We start from the raw sequence: 14,400 nt of genomic DNA, 5'->3' as shown, positions 1-14,400 counted from the left end.
TTGACAAACAGTAATTCATATTGAAGCAAGCAAGTCTTGAACATACAAATGACAAGGTCATTTCATTTTACATCTAAAGAAAAACAGAGACTGAAAAAGATTATTTAAAATAATTGGATATGGTTTCTCAAAGCTTTGGTCCTTCGATTTTCTATTAGCTACATGCTTTGAGGGTTATATGGACCAGTTAGAGCCTTAATAGCTCCTTCTATTCTTGACTTCAGATGATCTATCTCTTCTACATCTGCCTGCAAAACAAATTAACCAGTGTCAGCTCCCATGATGATGACCAAACATTTATGAGTAAAATCAACCAATATTTCTCTTTTTTATTAACAATTCTTTCTCTGATTTACAGCATGAGACTGAAAATATTTATCTACATAGTATGTTATTATATATATATATATATAATCCAACATGGAAAAAATAATTGCACAAGCCCTTTTTAAGCTAGTCTTGTAGAAGTTTAGAACCAACTTATATTCATTGTTCGTCTCACTGTTTAATTCATATAATGGTATACTTGAAGATATAAGCTATATATATATATATATTTTAATCCTATCATGAATGACTTACCTTTTATCGAATTCGATAGTTTATTCCGATCTTACTTAAGTCTCACTGTCTAATTCATATAACGGTGTCTTATTTTTTAACTTTACATATGTTGCTTTATTTGTTGTTTATTTATTCTATGTAGAAATGATGATTCTAACGATTCTCCGCACTTGCAACCTTTATTTTAAGATTTTTTAAGTAGATTGAACCTCATGATCTTCACTAAATGGTTATGATTTATACCTATGTTATTACTTATACATGAAATCGAAAGTTCTGTATCAACATTTACATGTAACCTAAGCAGCCATTTCTTATTGCTTAACATTTCAGTCCCTTGGAGTGAGATAATAGAGAGGTGGGGAGGAAAAAAGAGACAGACCTCTATCAAGACTGTCTTCTTGACCATCCCTGAGACAGTTGTGACACTTGCTGTAATAATTTTCAGGTTCAAAGATTCAAAAACCTCGCAGATCCTAACCATAGCTTCTCTCGCTTTACTGCATGTCAAACTCACAAACAGAGTCTTCTCTCCCATGGACGAGACCCTAAGCTGGAAGGACATCAGCACAGATATCTCAAGTATTTTAATATAACTAATTAATCATTTGGGATGCATGGAGAGCGATTCTTTTATATATATATATATATATATATATATATATATATATATATATATATATATATATATATATATATTGTGACATATCTCCACTGTTTAGAACTTACTTGATGAACTTCTATGGGATCACTTCTGGGCTCTCTGTGATCAGAAATGTGGTCATATCTTGTTTTCTTGGATGTTAACAAGACTGGTAGCTCTCTCTCAAATTCATAACCCTTATCTTTCTCAGATCTCTCAGATTCAAGTTCCATTATCTCAGCTTGGAGTCTCGTCTCTTGTTCTTGCAAATCTTGGATGTAGTCAATAGCATCTTTGATTATAGAAGCCTTATCCAACTAAATGAGTTCAGCCCATAGATGAAAAAGAACACAATTTTTATTTTTATTTTTGAGATTCAACAAACAATATATTAGAATTAATTATTGCAATAGATGATTTAGAATGTTAATGACATGTCATGATTAATGAGCTGTAAACTAACCTTGCTGATTCTGGGGACTGCTTCTCTAAGCGCGTAGAGCTTGTCATTAAGCTTCTTCCTCCTGTTTCTCTCTGAAACTGTATTTCTAGACGCTGATGCTGAAGCAGCTCCGTCTGGCGAGCTTGAATCATAGATCTGGCTAGATGCCTGATCCATTTCCCAACTGTCTCAAAATCAAAGAACTTTTGTTCTTAGGTGGAACTAGTACTGAAAATAAACATGGACATGGAATAACAATAGAAGAAAGGTTTGGCCACTGAAAGCAAATAAGAAGGGATGAGTACCTGGTAAGCTCATCATTCCAAAACATGCTAGGCATCTCCCAGTAATTTTGGTACTCAGAAATGTTCTGAAAAGACTCCATGGATTGAGAGTGGGGCTGTCTTAAGGGAAAGAATTCAATGAGAGAACTTGAATGGTGCAATTATGCTTGAGATGGTTAGTTTTGTTTTCTCGGCCATGTATGTATAATGGCACTTTATATGGACTCGCCAGGTGGACGGTGGGTGGGGTTGTTTGAAATTTGACGAGACTAGTGACGCGGGACGTTGCATCAGCAAGTTTCCGTATACCACCTAAGATATTTTGATAAATAAATGAATTTTAAGCGAAGAAAAATAAAATAAAAAGTTCAAAAATATGGATGTACCGTAAAATAAATGTGTTTTGGGCGTAACATTAAATCCGCAGCTGAGATTGAGATTATATCCAGATTAGGAATATAAATATTTTCTAGTAATTGCATAATATTTCCAATTTCTAGTTCTCAAAATTCTTATTTTATATTGTAAAAAAAAACGAGTTCACTCTTAAAATCTTATGATTTTACGAGTCAACATGTATTTAACGTGTTAAACTAGATTAAAACTTAAAAACTAATAAAATTAGTAAAATTTGATCAAACTCGGTAAAATCAGTAAAATAGAACTGATTTTACGAGTTTGAAATAAATATAAAATTATGCATTTTGGTAATATGTACCTTAACATGTTCATTGTTTTAAATTTATATCTTGCAAAACTTGTGCAATTTGATAATCAAGGGTTTGATTTTGACTATAATTATTATAATTTTTTTAATGATACAAGTTATTTGTGGATTCCATTTTTATAAAATTAAAATACCTATTCATTCTTCACAATTTCTTATGTAAACTATTAACATATCAATTGATATATTACTACTCTGTTTTAGCTAACAAATATATAGAATAAAAATTGTAAATTGGCATGCTTGACCCTTGGAGTAATTAATGTTAAATGGTCTATAAAAATTTGAAGGGACTCTTTTATTGTGAATAACGAAGTAAGTGGGTTGATTTGTTTAAGAAGTAGAGGAATTAATGTGAATAAAATAAAGATATTTGAACTTTTTTATTGTTTATTTTATTTTTATTTTTATTGTGTTATATTGTTAATTACTACTTGATTGAAATTGTTAATATATAATTAGTTAAAATATTTTACTTATAATTTTACGATTTAAATTTACAATTTAAATTTATATTATATATTTCATGTAGTGTAAAAAAAAAAGTTTTTGACAATCTTTTTAGGTGCCATTAACTTAGACCGGTTTAGAGCCTATTTTAACAAGGCTAGAAGACCATTTAGAGCAGTCAATTTGGAAAGGGATAGTGTGAAGTGGGGAATCGTAGATTTATAGTTCTTTGCATCATGAGACCGTATGAGAAAGATCATAGAAATTTTACAGCATTGAAAGAAAAGAAAAAACAATTAGTATGTCTAGGTTATGGTGGGTCGACGAGTCATGATGGACGGTTGGTCTTATTTACCGTTATTGTTGGTGCATGGAAAGTAGCAGGAGCTTTCTTGACCAACCAAAAATCCTTTCCTTCAAGATAATGAAATGTAAACACCTTCAAAAGCTAAAAGTTAGATTATGCTCTTTTTGAAAGAAAATTGTGCTTTGATTGTATCAAAATGTTCATTTTTGTGTACATCCATAGAGATTAACACCAAAGGATGCAAATTTCTAATTGGGACCCATGATTAATTCAATTTCCACTTTAGTCAATGGGTAAAAAGATCGTTGCAATGTTATCCCAGTACATAAACGTGCTCATTGGGCTTAAAATCACCTTTGATATTGTCAATATCAAGAACATTGTTGGGGTTTCAGAAGTTTAGACGGTTTTTGGACAAGATATACTGTTCCAAACAGCTGTGACCTTGAATCGTAATATCATTACAAGTTCCAAGCTGCAATATAAAGTTGAGAATGAATCATTCACTGTAAAATGTAAGTCTTTTATATATAAAAATGTTGGCATTTTATGCGGCTGATACTCCATAATGGCTTGACTAATACTTATACGCACTTGACTATTATACATTTTATTTTTGAAAATGCCAAATAAATCACAGGGAGGTAAATGCCCGTACTCCAATCCAAAATCTGCCTCTAAGTCAAAAACTATAACAAATATTCTCAAACAACATCATAACCCTAACACATGCAGGGTCATCCTGTTGTTAAAATACATTTTTCCCAGGATTTGTACACGTATCTCTCTTGACTATGCTTTTGGCATGACAGATCCAAGAAGTAAACAAATACCTATGCTTTTTGTCAAATTCAGGGTTGATTGGGAGCAAAAGAAGGAGATTATTTGTTTCATAATTCTGTGCGGCGCCACTTTGATTCACCCTGTCCACACGTGCTGACGGGGTCTTGTAGCTTCTGGGAAATTATGGCTCAAAGACTTCCTATGTTAGAAGGAAAGTGACGCCTTCTTTTTTGCTTGATAATGGAGAGAAGACTTCTTGACTTGACTCAGTGGTCATTAGCACAGTATAAAACCGAGCATAACGCAATTCCATCAAGTAATCATTAAAGAGAGAAAGATTAAATGCTAATTGCACAATCTGAATCTGAATTACAATTGACAAACAGTAATTCTTATTGAATTGAGCAAGTCTTGAACATACAAATGAAAATGTCATTTCATTTTACATCTAAAGAAAAACAGAGACTGAAAATGATTATTTATTAAACTAATTGGATATGGCTTCTCAAAGCTGTGGTCCTTCGGTTTTCTATTAGCTACATGATTTGAGGGTTATATGGACCAGTTAGAGCCTTAATAGCTCTTTCTATTCTTGACTTCAGATGATCTCTCTCTTCTACATCTGCCTGCAAAACAAATTAATCAGATGGTTATGATTTAAATGTTTTTCTACCATATTAATTTAATAGTTGAATTGAGAAACATTCAAAAGAGTTATGCTTTGCAGTCTCTTAAATTTATATACTAATTTTTTGTTATATATTTATTTCATTTCATGTGCATTGATGGTTCTAACGTCTTTGGAACTTGACTGGGAATCAAAGAAAAACATTTCTGTATCAACATTTACATGTATCTTTGGCAGCCATTTCTTATTGCTTAACATTTCAGTCCCTTGGAGTGAGATAATAGAGAGGCGGGGAGGAAAAAAGAGACGGACCTCTATCAAGATTGTCTTCTTGAACATCCCTGAGACAGATGTGACACTCGCTGTAATAATTTTCAGCTTTAAAGATTCAAAAACCTCGCAGATCTTAACCATTGCTTCTCTAGCTTGACTGCATGTCAAACTCACAAACAGAGTCTTCTCTCCCATGGACGAGACCATAAGCTGGAAGTACATCAGCACAGATATCTCAAGTGTTCTAATATAACTAATGAATTGTTTGAGATACATAGAGAGACATTTGTTTTTTATTATTTTTATATATTTAAAAAATTGTGGCATATCTCCACTGTTTAGAACTTACTTGATGAACTTCTATGGGATCACTTCTGGGCTCTCTGTGATCAGAAATGTGGTCATATCTTGTTTTCTTGGATGTTAACAAGACTGGTAGCTCTCTCTCAAATTCATAACCCTTATCTTTCTCAGATCTCTCAGATTCAAGTTCCATTATCTCAGCTTGGAGTCTCGTCTCTTGTTCTTGCAAATCTTGGATGTAGTCAATAGCATCTTTGATTGTAGAAGCTTTATCCAACTAAATGAGTTCAGCCCAAAAATGAAAAACAACACCAAAGAGTTTCCGAGATTCAACAAACAATATATTAGAATTAATTATTGCAATATATGATTTAGATTGTTAATGACTTGTCATTATTAATGATCTGTAAATTAACCTTGCTGATTTTGGGGACTGCTTGTCTAAGTTCCAAGAGCTTGTCATTAAGCTTTTTCCTCCTGTTTCTCTCTGAAACTGTATTTTTAGAGGCTATTGCTGAAGCAGCTTCGTCCGGCGAGCTTGAGTCATAGTAATGGCTAGATGCCTGATCCATTGCCCAACTGTCTCAAAATCAAAGAACTTTTGTTCTTAAGTTGAACACTAGTGTGAAAAAAGAAAAAGAAAATTGGACATGGAAAAGCAAATATGAAAGGGGGTGTACCTTTTAAGCTCATCATTCAAAAACATGCTAGTCATTTCCCAGTAATTTTGGTACTCAGAAATATCCTCAAAAGATTCCATGGATTGAGAGTGGGGCTGTCTTGAGGGAATGAATTCAAAGAGAGAACTTCAATGCTGCTGTGCTTGAGATGGTGGGTTTTGTTTTCTCAACCATGTATGAATGAATAATAGGACTTAACATGGACTAGCTAGGTGGACGGTAGTTGGGACTATTTGAAATTTGACTAGAATACTGATGACAGGTGACAGGACAGTTTGGAATCACATTCGTTTCCAAAAACTTTACTTTAGTGTGAATTCCTACAATGAATTTATGTTTGTGCTATTCAGTGGGTCAGTGGGAAAGTTGGAAGGCTGAGATATGAGGGCATTTTTATCTTTTTATGCTGATATTTTGGTTATTAAAAAATTGAAGATGAGTTTTATTGTTTTTTCAGATTATTTTATACAATAAAAATATTTTTTTACCCAAGATCAATAAAATTTCAACATCATGATCAAAGGTTTTTTTTTACTTTGCACAAATTTTAAAATAAATTAAATAATTATTTGCTTTTAGATAAGACAAAATAGCTTTTATGCATTCATGGGTGTTTTGGTATTTTTACATTGATTTATTTGTTATTTTCAAGGTTATAGAAAACTTTTTAGTAATTTAATATTTATTTTTCATAGTAAATTATAAAAAGCTAATGACACGTGTTTTTCATGTGTTGGTGGCGTCCAAGCTTTTTTGACAACACAGGTGACACCACCATTTGTCCGAAAATGACTTCTTGTCATGTCACTGGAAGCATCATCACATACTTTTTCTCGCGATGTAGACTCTGTTGGTGGTGGTTCGATGATTTATAACCGATGGTCTTTTTAACTTAGTTGAGGTTGAGATTATGTTCAAATTAGTTTTTTTTAGTTTTTTTATTTTCTTTGTTATTTTAATAATTCTTTTCTTTGTTAGGTTTTAAAATTTTAATTTTATTAGCTTTCATTAACTTTCATCAGTTTAGCACTTATTTAAATAGTTTGTAAGATATTCTTAGAACAAGTTGTGAAGCATTATTATATTTTTATACAGATTAAATAGATTTTCTTTATAGTTTAAGAATATAATTTTAAAACTGAAGAAACTCTGTTTATTTTATAGAATATAGTTGTGACTTCACTATTACGAAGAAGTAGGAAAAGAAAATTAACATTTTTTAAAAAAGAAATTACAGGTGGGAGATATGGTTCTTGAATTGTTCCCATCGATCAGTTAATTTTCTGTCTTTCTCTTCCAATTATTACGTACCCAAGAATTCATAGTAACATCTGTTACATCCAATATTTTCTTACTCTGTATGACTATGAAGAAACATCTATGGCCTTTGATTTTAGTCATCTCATGCTTTAACTATGCTGTTGAGTTACATTTGTTGGTGTACCTTTGATTTCTCTTAAAAATGGGGAAAGTGAGAACGGTCATGTTCATAAGTCGAGCACCGGCAGGGTCATCCCGTTGTTTCAATACATTTTACCCTGGGGATATCTCTGAATCAGGCAATCCCAGCCGGCCGGTGACCATGTTGAGACTGATGATGTCATATTCTCGTCCGAAATCAGAAGGGAATATCACTCGGGATTATCGAGCTCCGATGCAAAAATTGACTACAGGAGAGGAAGGAGCCGAGGAGAAGGCAAATGAGATTTTTCAAGATATCTATCCACAAATAATCAATAAACTTTTTTCAATAAATCATGAAAAACGAAATTAAAAAACATTCCATAGCAACCGATTAAAAAATTTACAAACTTATATCAGCAACAAATTATTCATTTAAATAAATAAAAGCTAATATCAACAACAGAAGGGATTTTTTATTGTAGATAAATAAGCAGCCACAAATATACATCTGATATTTTTCATTGCTGATTTATTGCTAAGTTTTGCAAGCAATAAATTTTAATTTTATCCGCAACGTGAACTGATACCATCTTACCCAGGATTTGAACACATAACTGCTGATGTTTCTCTTTACTATGCTTGTGGCATATACCAGAATATCCAAGAAGTGAACTGCTACCATCTGTCAAATCCAGGATTGATTGGGTAAGCCATTTAAGATGCTGTGGGATGCAAAAGGAGGAGATTATTTGTTTCATAATTCTGTGCGGCGCGACTTTGATTCACCCTGTCCACACTTGCTGATGTGGTGTTGTAGCTTCTGGGAAATTATGGCTCAAATACTTCCAATGTTAGAAGGAAAGTGATGCTTGTTTTTTTTTTTTTAATAAACTAGTTAGGTGGCTCATGATATATGTAAGATTATTTTTTTATAAAAAAAATATTAAAAAAGATAAATATTTTTTTAAAAAAATATATAACATAAAGTTAATTGATTTGAATGAGTTTAATAAACTCGATTAATTTAATAATATCATGAAAAAATAAAATATTAAGAAGAAATAAAAAAAGGGAGAAAATTTGCTATTCCAATCCTCAACAACAAGCTTCTCCTTTATATCAGAATTCTGCTATCTTGAAGATTACGCAGATATGCCCTAATGGAGTCCCTGCAGACGAATGGAGAGCAAAGTATAATATCCTCAGTACTCATGAAAAATGTGAAAGCTATCTCCCCTCTTCCAAAGCTGTATACAGAAGCTTTTGATTTCATGACTGCATCTGGATTATCCATCATCTTTACTCATGGTAGAGTTAGAATCTTGAACTTGTCCTTAATTTATTGGAGAGTTATGATCACTAACTAACTATATAGTTTTTCACCCATCTTACCTTTTTATTTCTTTAATTTCAAAAAATTAAATAATACTTTGTATTGATCTCTTAAAATATATTATTCTTTTCTCGTGAATTCTCGCTGATGAGCTCCTCTTTTGTAGGGATATTTTCTTCAACATTAATAGTTGAATTAATCCGTTTTTAGAAGCATTTATTATTACTCTGTTTTTTTTATATAGCTTAGAAACTTGCTTAATTGATTATAATAAAAATAAGTATATTATAATTAGATTTTGGTCAGATTTTTTTTTCTTAGTTCTGTATAAAAAAATGTATTGCATTTGTTAAACCATAATATTGCAGCTTGAAATCGAGATTCACGTTCTTGCTTCTAAAATGAACAAGCAAAAGAGAAGAATTACCCTATAAAAAAATTCATCAACAATAATTTTTTTTTTGAGAAAATCAAGCAAAAAATAGAAGTCAAGACATCACAATACAAGTAATTTACCTAATTATATTTAATAAATTTATCTATCAAAATAAATTTATAATAGAAAAACACATAAAATTTATAATAAAAATTGACACACACATAAAATTTATTGAATAATAATTATAAAAAATAATGCAAGGCTGCACATGTGAAAAATAATATAAAAAAATCAATATTTTTTTAAAAAACAAATTTAATCTATATAAAATTAAGAAAAAATCACAAATGAATCATATCTACCTCTTTAAAAATTAAATACACCCAATATTATTTTAAAATAATTATAATCTAATTAAAATATAAACCCAAAATTTATTTAAAAAAAATAGACACAAATAATGTATTATTTTTTAAAAAACTAAAAAAAAAAAGAATCAGGTTAGGTATTGCTGAGTCAGGCAAGCCACGCCCAACACTTGACCTAATAAAGCAAAGGTCCATGTGTTGCCCTTTATTTTTTTAAAATTTTTAATGGGGCGAACGACATCGTCTGCCCCAAGTATATAAAAAAAATAACGAGTCGTCTGTACAACCCAGAATCCGACTACTATGGTGACCGGAAAAACAGGGTCCTTTGTTTTTTACACCCAAAAACTTATTTTTTATTCAAAACACCTAGAAAAGACCCTAAACACCTTGTTAAGCCAATCCATAGCCACTAAAAGCCCATTAAATCGCTCCAAAACTAAAAAATCACTCAAAATAAAAAATCTTTCCGAGCTCATATTTGTTTTTTTAGGTGTTTTTATCAAAATATAACCTTCTCATCATATGAAACCTTTTGACATAAAAATCAATCATTTTGATGATTGTAATCTTTCTCAATGACTATTTTTCTTTTTAAACTGGAATCCGATGACTCTCTCTCCTCTTAATAAAAAGAACTAAAAAAAAAGTTAGGTATCAAAATGTATTTTTTAAAATTTGAAAGGATTGGTTATCTAATATCTAAAAAAAATAGGGAATTAAAATGAATATGTTAACGAAAGTTTCAATCTGCCCCTTATATTACTCGAGAGTTTTACTTCAATTTCTTATCTTTTAATTTAACTATTTTTTCTTAAAAAATATGTAATTAAAAGTTAATTTGGGTTAAAAAAACCGAATGGTGTAAAATAAAAAACCAAAATAAAAATTATAAAGAAAATGCACTAATCCGATCGACAGTGTATTGTGAAAGAATATACAGTAATTCAAAAAGCTATTGTCTTTTAGTAAAAAGTAATTGATGGCTTTTTGACGTGACTCGCGGTGGATACTCTAACGTAGTACATTTGTGTCTTTGTGTAGTGGTGGGTCTCTTGTCGGTAGTCCCTCATTGTGGATTAAGGATTTTTTTCCCGGCACAATTTCCTAATGGATGGCTAACTTGTCTTATGCTCTTACTGTGCCCTTTTAAAGGTCATAATGCCACCACACGTTATTCACAGATATGTAAGACAAACAGCGGTAACCAATATCATGACGATGTTGGTAACTAAAAAAGGGGAATCAAACCCATCTGAGAATAGGGGAGTTTGCGAGTAAAAAAGGAGAAGAAAAGGAGGATTGCATGCATGTTTCGTCTTGTGCATGTTCTCGAATTGTATCATGCAACTAAAAGCAATGCTAAGACTATGCAAAATACGACTAAAAGATCATTTAAAGCAGGCCCTTTTGCAAGGGCATGCAAGTGTGAACTTGGGAATCGTGGATAGTTCTTTAAATTTCGCAGCATTGAAAGAAAATGAAAAACTATTAGCATGTTCAATTAGTTGTTGGTGAAATGGAAACCAGAAGGAGCTTTCTTGACTACCCAGAAGTACTTCCCTTCTTCTTGACAATGCATGTATCCGCTTATTAAGAAATGTAAACATGCACCTCTATTATTGCCATGTGAGGCGCCCATATTTCTCTAGTCCCCTCGGTTAGAAGTTAGATTATGAGCTTTTTGAAAAAAAAATGTGGTTTGATTTGCAAAAAAGAATTCATTTTTGTGTACCTCCATAGAGAAAAAACGGAAGGCTGAGGAGAGTGATGGAAGCAAATTCAACCATGCATACGTACAGCCGCTGGCAAGGGAAAAAGAATGCAAATTTCTAATTAGAATCTCATGATTAATTTAATTTCCGCTTTAATCCATGGGAAAAAAAAGGTTGTTGCAATGTTATCCCAATATAAATGTATTGGGAATTTCTTCAATATGCTTAAAATAAAACAGAGACGAAAAGGATTATTTAAACTAGTGGTTTCTCAAAGCTGTGGTGGCAATAGTGAAATCATACTTTAATTTTCTATTAATTACGTGTTTTTGAAAATTGTTAGAGAATAATATAAATTATATCTTAAAATTTTATTTAATAATTAAAATTTTTAAATTAAAATGATTATATAGACCACTTAGAGCTTATTCTTTGACAAGGATTATATGGGCCACTTAGAGCTGAAATAGCTCTTTCAATTTCTAACCTCAGATGATCTTTCTCTTCTACGTCTGTCTGCAAGACAAATTAATTAGTGTCAGCTGCCATGATGATGAACGAACATTAAGGAGTAACATCAACCAGTATTTTGATATTAATGGCTATTCTTAAGACTGCCCTTCTTTCTTTCTTTCTAAAAGGCTCCTCTTTACTAATTATGGAGAATCAATTCGTTCTCTAATTAACAGCATGAAACTGAAAATACTTATCTATATAGTTTGTCATTATATATAATCTAACATGGAAAAAACAATATTAAATTTTGAGATTCAACAAACAATATATTAGAATTAATTATTGCAATATATGATTTAGAATGTTAATGAAATGTCATGATTAATGAGCTGTAAACTAACCTTGCTGATTCTGGGGACTGCTTCTCTAAGCGCGTAGAGCTTGTCATTAAGCTTCTTCCTCCTGTTTCTCTCTGAAACTGTATTTCTAGCGCCTGTTGCTGAAGCAGCTACGTCCGGCGAGCTATAATACTGGCTAGATGCCTGATCCATTGCCCAACTATCTCAAAATTAAAGAACTCTTGGTCTTAAGTGGAACCCTAGTACTGAAATAAAAGATTACATGGAATAACAATAGAAATAAATGTTTGGTATCTAATGTTATTTACCGAGCACAATATTATACTTGTTGTTTCTGTAGTGGCTCGAAATGGTGTAAAATAAATTCTAAAAATTAGCTTGGAAACAAATCTCTAATAACACTACTTGGAGTGTTTGGCTGTTGAGGAATAAAATTGTTTTTTAAGAGGAAACTATAAACTTGTTTGATTGTTTCTTCACCATCTTTTATCAAATTGCTATTTAATTGTATATTCTGAATTCAAACTCTATACTTGTATAGGAAATAACTTCTTAATATGTTTTGATGACATCAAATTATAGTATAATAAGAAATTTTAAATAATCTATTTGTTTGTGTTATAGTAGATTAATTTTTTTATTTAATTTTTTTTCTAAGTTTGTTTTTTATTTTTTTTATCGTGTTTCTATATTTTGCTTTGATTGTTGGTTTTATACTTTTTTTTTTTATATATATATTTTATGATTAAATAAATAAATGTTTGGTCACTGACAGCAAATAAGAAAGGCGCGTACCTATTAAGCTCATCATTCCAAAACATGTCAGTCATCTCCCAGTACTTTTGATACTCTGCATTTTTTTCAAAAGTTTCCATGGATTGAGAGAATGGGGCTGTCTAAGGGAAAGGATTCAATAATTAGATTTTGAAGTTATTTTCCTTGTTATTTTCATAATCTTTTCTGGTAATCATGTTTCTAGCTAGTAATTCACTAAATGAACAAAAGACTGCATGTTCCGTCCGCAAAGTACGACTAAAAGACCATTTAAAGCAGGCACTTTTGCAAAGGGCAACTGTGAGGTACTGGGGAATCGTCGATAGTTCTTTGCATCATGAGACCGTCCGAGAAAGTTCATAGAAATTTTACAGCATTGAAAGAAAAGGGAACACAATTAGTATGTCTAGGTTATGGTGGGTCGTCGAGTCATGATGGACGGTTGGTCTTATTTACGTTATTGTTGGTGCAAGGAAAGTAGCAGCAGGAGCTTTCTTGACTAACCAAAAATACTTTCCTTCTATCCGCCTATTAAGAAATGTAAACACCTCTCTGTTAAATTTCTCCAGTCCCCTCGGTTGGGAGTTAGATTATGCTCTTCTTTGAAAGAAAAATGTGCTTTGATTTGACTAAAAATTCGTTTTTATGTACTCTCATTGAGAAAAAAAAAACATAAGGCTCAGCAGAGTGAGAGGAAAGCAAATTCCATCGTGCATACTTATGGCGGCTGGCTAGGGAAAAAGAATGCAAATATCTAGTTGGGATGATCCCATGATTAATTCAATTTCCAGTTTAGTCCATGGATAAAGAAATTGTTGCAATATCATCCCAATACATAAACGTAATTGGACTTAAATCACCTTCGAGATTGTTAACAAGTTAATATATATCTAGACTTAATTTCCAAACATTTATGATTTTGAATCACATTAATGCATTCATTCTTCTAATTAAATTAATAATTTCAAAATAAATTTATTATTGGAGTGAATTCATTTATATATGCTGCTGAGTTACACATGTTTGTGTACCCTGTATTTCTCTTAAAATTAAATGGGGCAAGTGCCACCGATCAGGAATGTAATAGCCTCGAGAAAAGGTGGTGGTCCTTCAGCCCAAATAATCTCCTCCGATCGACACGTGCATGTGCGATTAAATTAAAGAAACATGAATTAATAAGTGTTGTTGCGTTCTATGGTATTTAAATAATTAGTTACTGTTATATATTAAATGATAGTGTAAGTGGGAATTCGTAATAAAAAAATATTTGTTTTAGACTAATTAATTAAAATTGTTATTTAATTAGTTAATTAGTTAGAATTTTTAAATAGGGTTGGGTCTGGAGAGAAGATCAAAGAATACTCTAGAATGAGGCTTTAAAGCCATATTGAAAACTCAATGTTCTCTCATTGATAACTCTACGTGTCCGGGAAGAAAATCAAAGGATACTTTAGGATGGGGAACAAAGAAAACATAATATTCATTCCTAATCATGCTTTAGAAAAGAAAACCAGAAATAATGTTAGTT

General features: G+C 31.5%; 2 protein-coding genes across 3 annotated transcripts; both read right to left on the bottom strand.

Annotated features, from left to right (window-relative positions):
• Positions 1–2,104, bottom strand: LOC133674265 (transcription factor bHLH35-like). The gene is made up of 5 exons (XM_062095299.1): positions 1,955–2,104; positions 1,671–1,833; positions 1,294–1,524; positions 947–1,117; positions 1–248 (listed from the first exon to the last, which is right to left on the bottom strand). The coding sequence occupies exons 1-5, from the start codon at positions 2,032–2,034 to the stop codon at positions 159–161; spliced, it is 735 nt and encodes a 244-aa protein (XP_061951283.1). The 5' UTR covers positions 2,035–2,104; the 3' UTR covers positions 1–158.
• A 2,471-nt stretch (positions 2,105–4,575) lies between these two features.
• Positions 4,576–6,290, bottom strand: LOC133674264 (transcription factor bHLH35-like). 2 transcript variants are annotated; one of them, XM_062095298.1, is made up of 5 exons: positions 6,085–6,290; positions 5,821–5,983; positions 5,451–5,681; positions 5,141–5,311; positions 4,576–4,822 (listed from the first exon to the last, which is right to left on the bottom strand). In XM_062095298.1, exons 1-5 carry the CDS (start codon positions 6,162–6,164, stop codon positions 4,817–4,819), a joined length of 651 nt encoding a protein of 216 aa, XP_061951282.1. In that variant the 5' UTR covers positions 6,165–6,290; the 3' UTR covers positions 4,576–4,816. The 2 variants fall into 2 exon arrangements, with proteins under 2 accessions (XP_061951282.1, XP_061951281.1); XM_062095297.1 differs by having other exon boundaries at positions 4,576–4,826; positions 6,085–6,283.
• Between the last annotated feature and the right edge of the window lie 8,110 nt (positions 6,291–14,400).

This window comes from Populus nigra, chromosome 15 (assembly GCF_951802175.1).
Source record: "Populus nigra chromosome 15, ddPopNigr1.1, whole genome shotgun sequence".
NCBI classification, from domain to species: domain Eukaryota; kingdom Viridiplantae; phylum Streptophyta; class Magnoliopsida; order Malpighiales; family Salicaceae; genus Populus; species Populus nigra.
This window is presented reverse-complemented; position numbering and strand designations above follow the sequence as displayed.

Excerpts from the sequence above, each read along its gene's own strand:
- LOC133674264 (XM_062095297.1), bottom strand. The coding sequence starts at position 6,164 with ATGGAATCTTTTGAGGATATTTCTGAGTACCAAAATTACTGGGAAATG. Across the intron at positions 5,984-6,084 it reads TTGAATGATGAGCTTAAAAG|TTGGGCAATGGATCAGGCAT; the intron begins GTACACCCCCTT and ends ATTTTGAGACAG. Across the intron at positions 5,682-5,820 it reads CAGTCCCCAAAATCAGCAAG|TTGGATAAAGCTTCTACAAT; the intron begins GTTAATTTACAG and ends GAACTCATTTAG.
- LOC133674265 (XM_062095299.1), bottom strand. The coding sequence starts at position 2,034 with ATGGAGTCTTTTCAGAACATTTCTGAGTACCAAAATTACTGGGAGATG. Across the intron at positions 1,834-1,954 it reads TGGAATGATGAGCTTACCAG|TTGGGAAATGGATCAGGCAT; the intron begins GTACTCATCCCT and ends ATTTTGAGACAG. Across the intron at positions 249-946 it reads AGAAGACAGTCTTGATAGAG|GCAGATGTAGAAGAGATAGA; the intron begins GTCTGTCTCTTT and ends TTTGTTTTGCAG.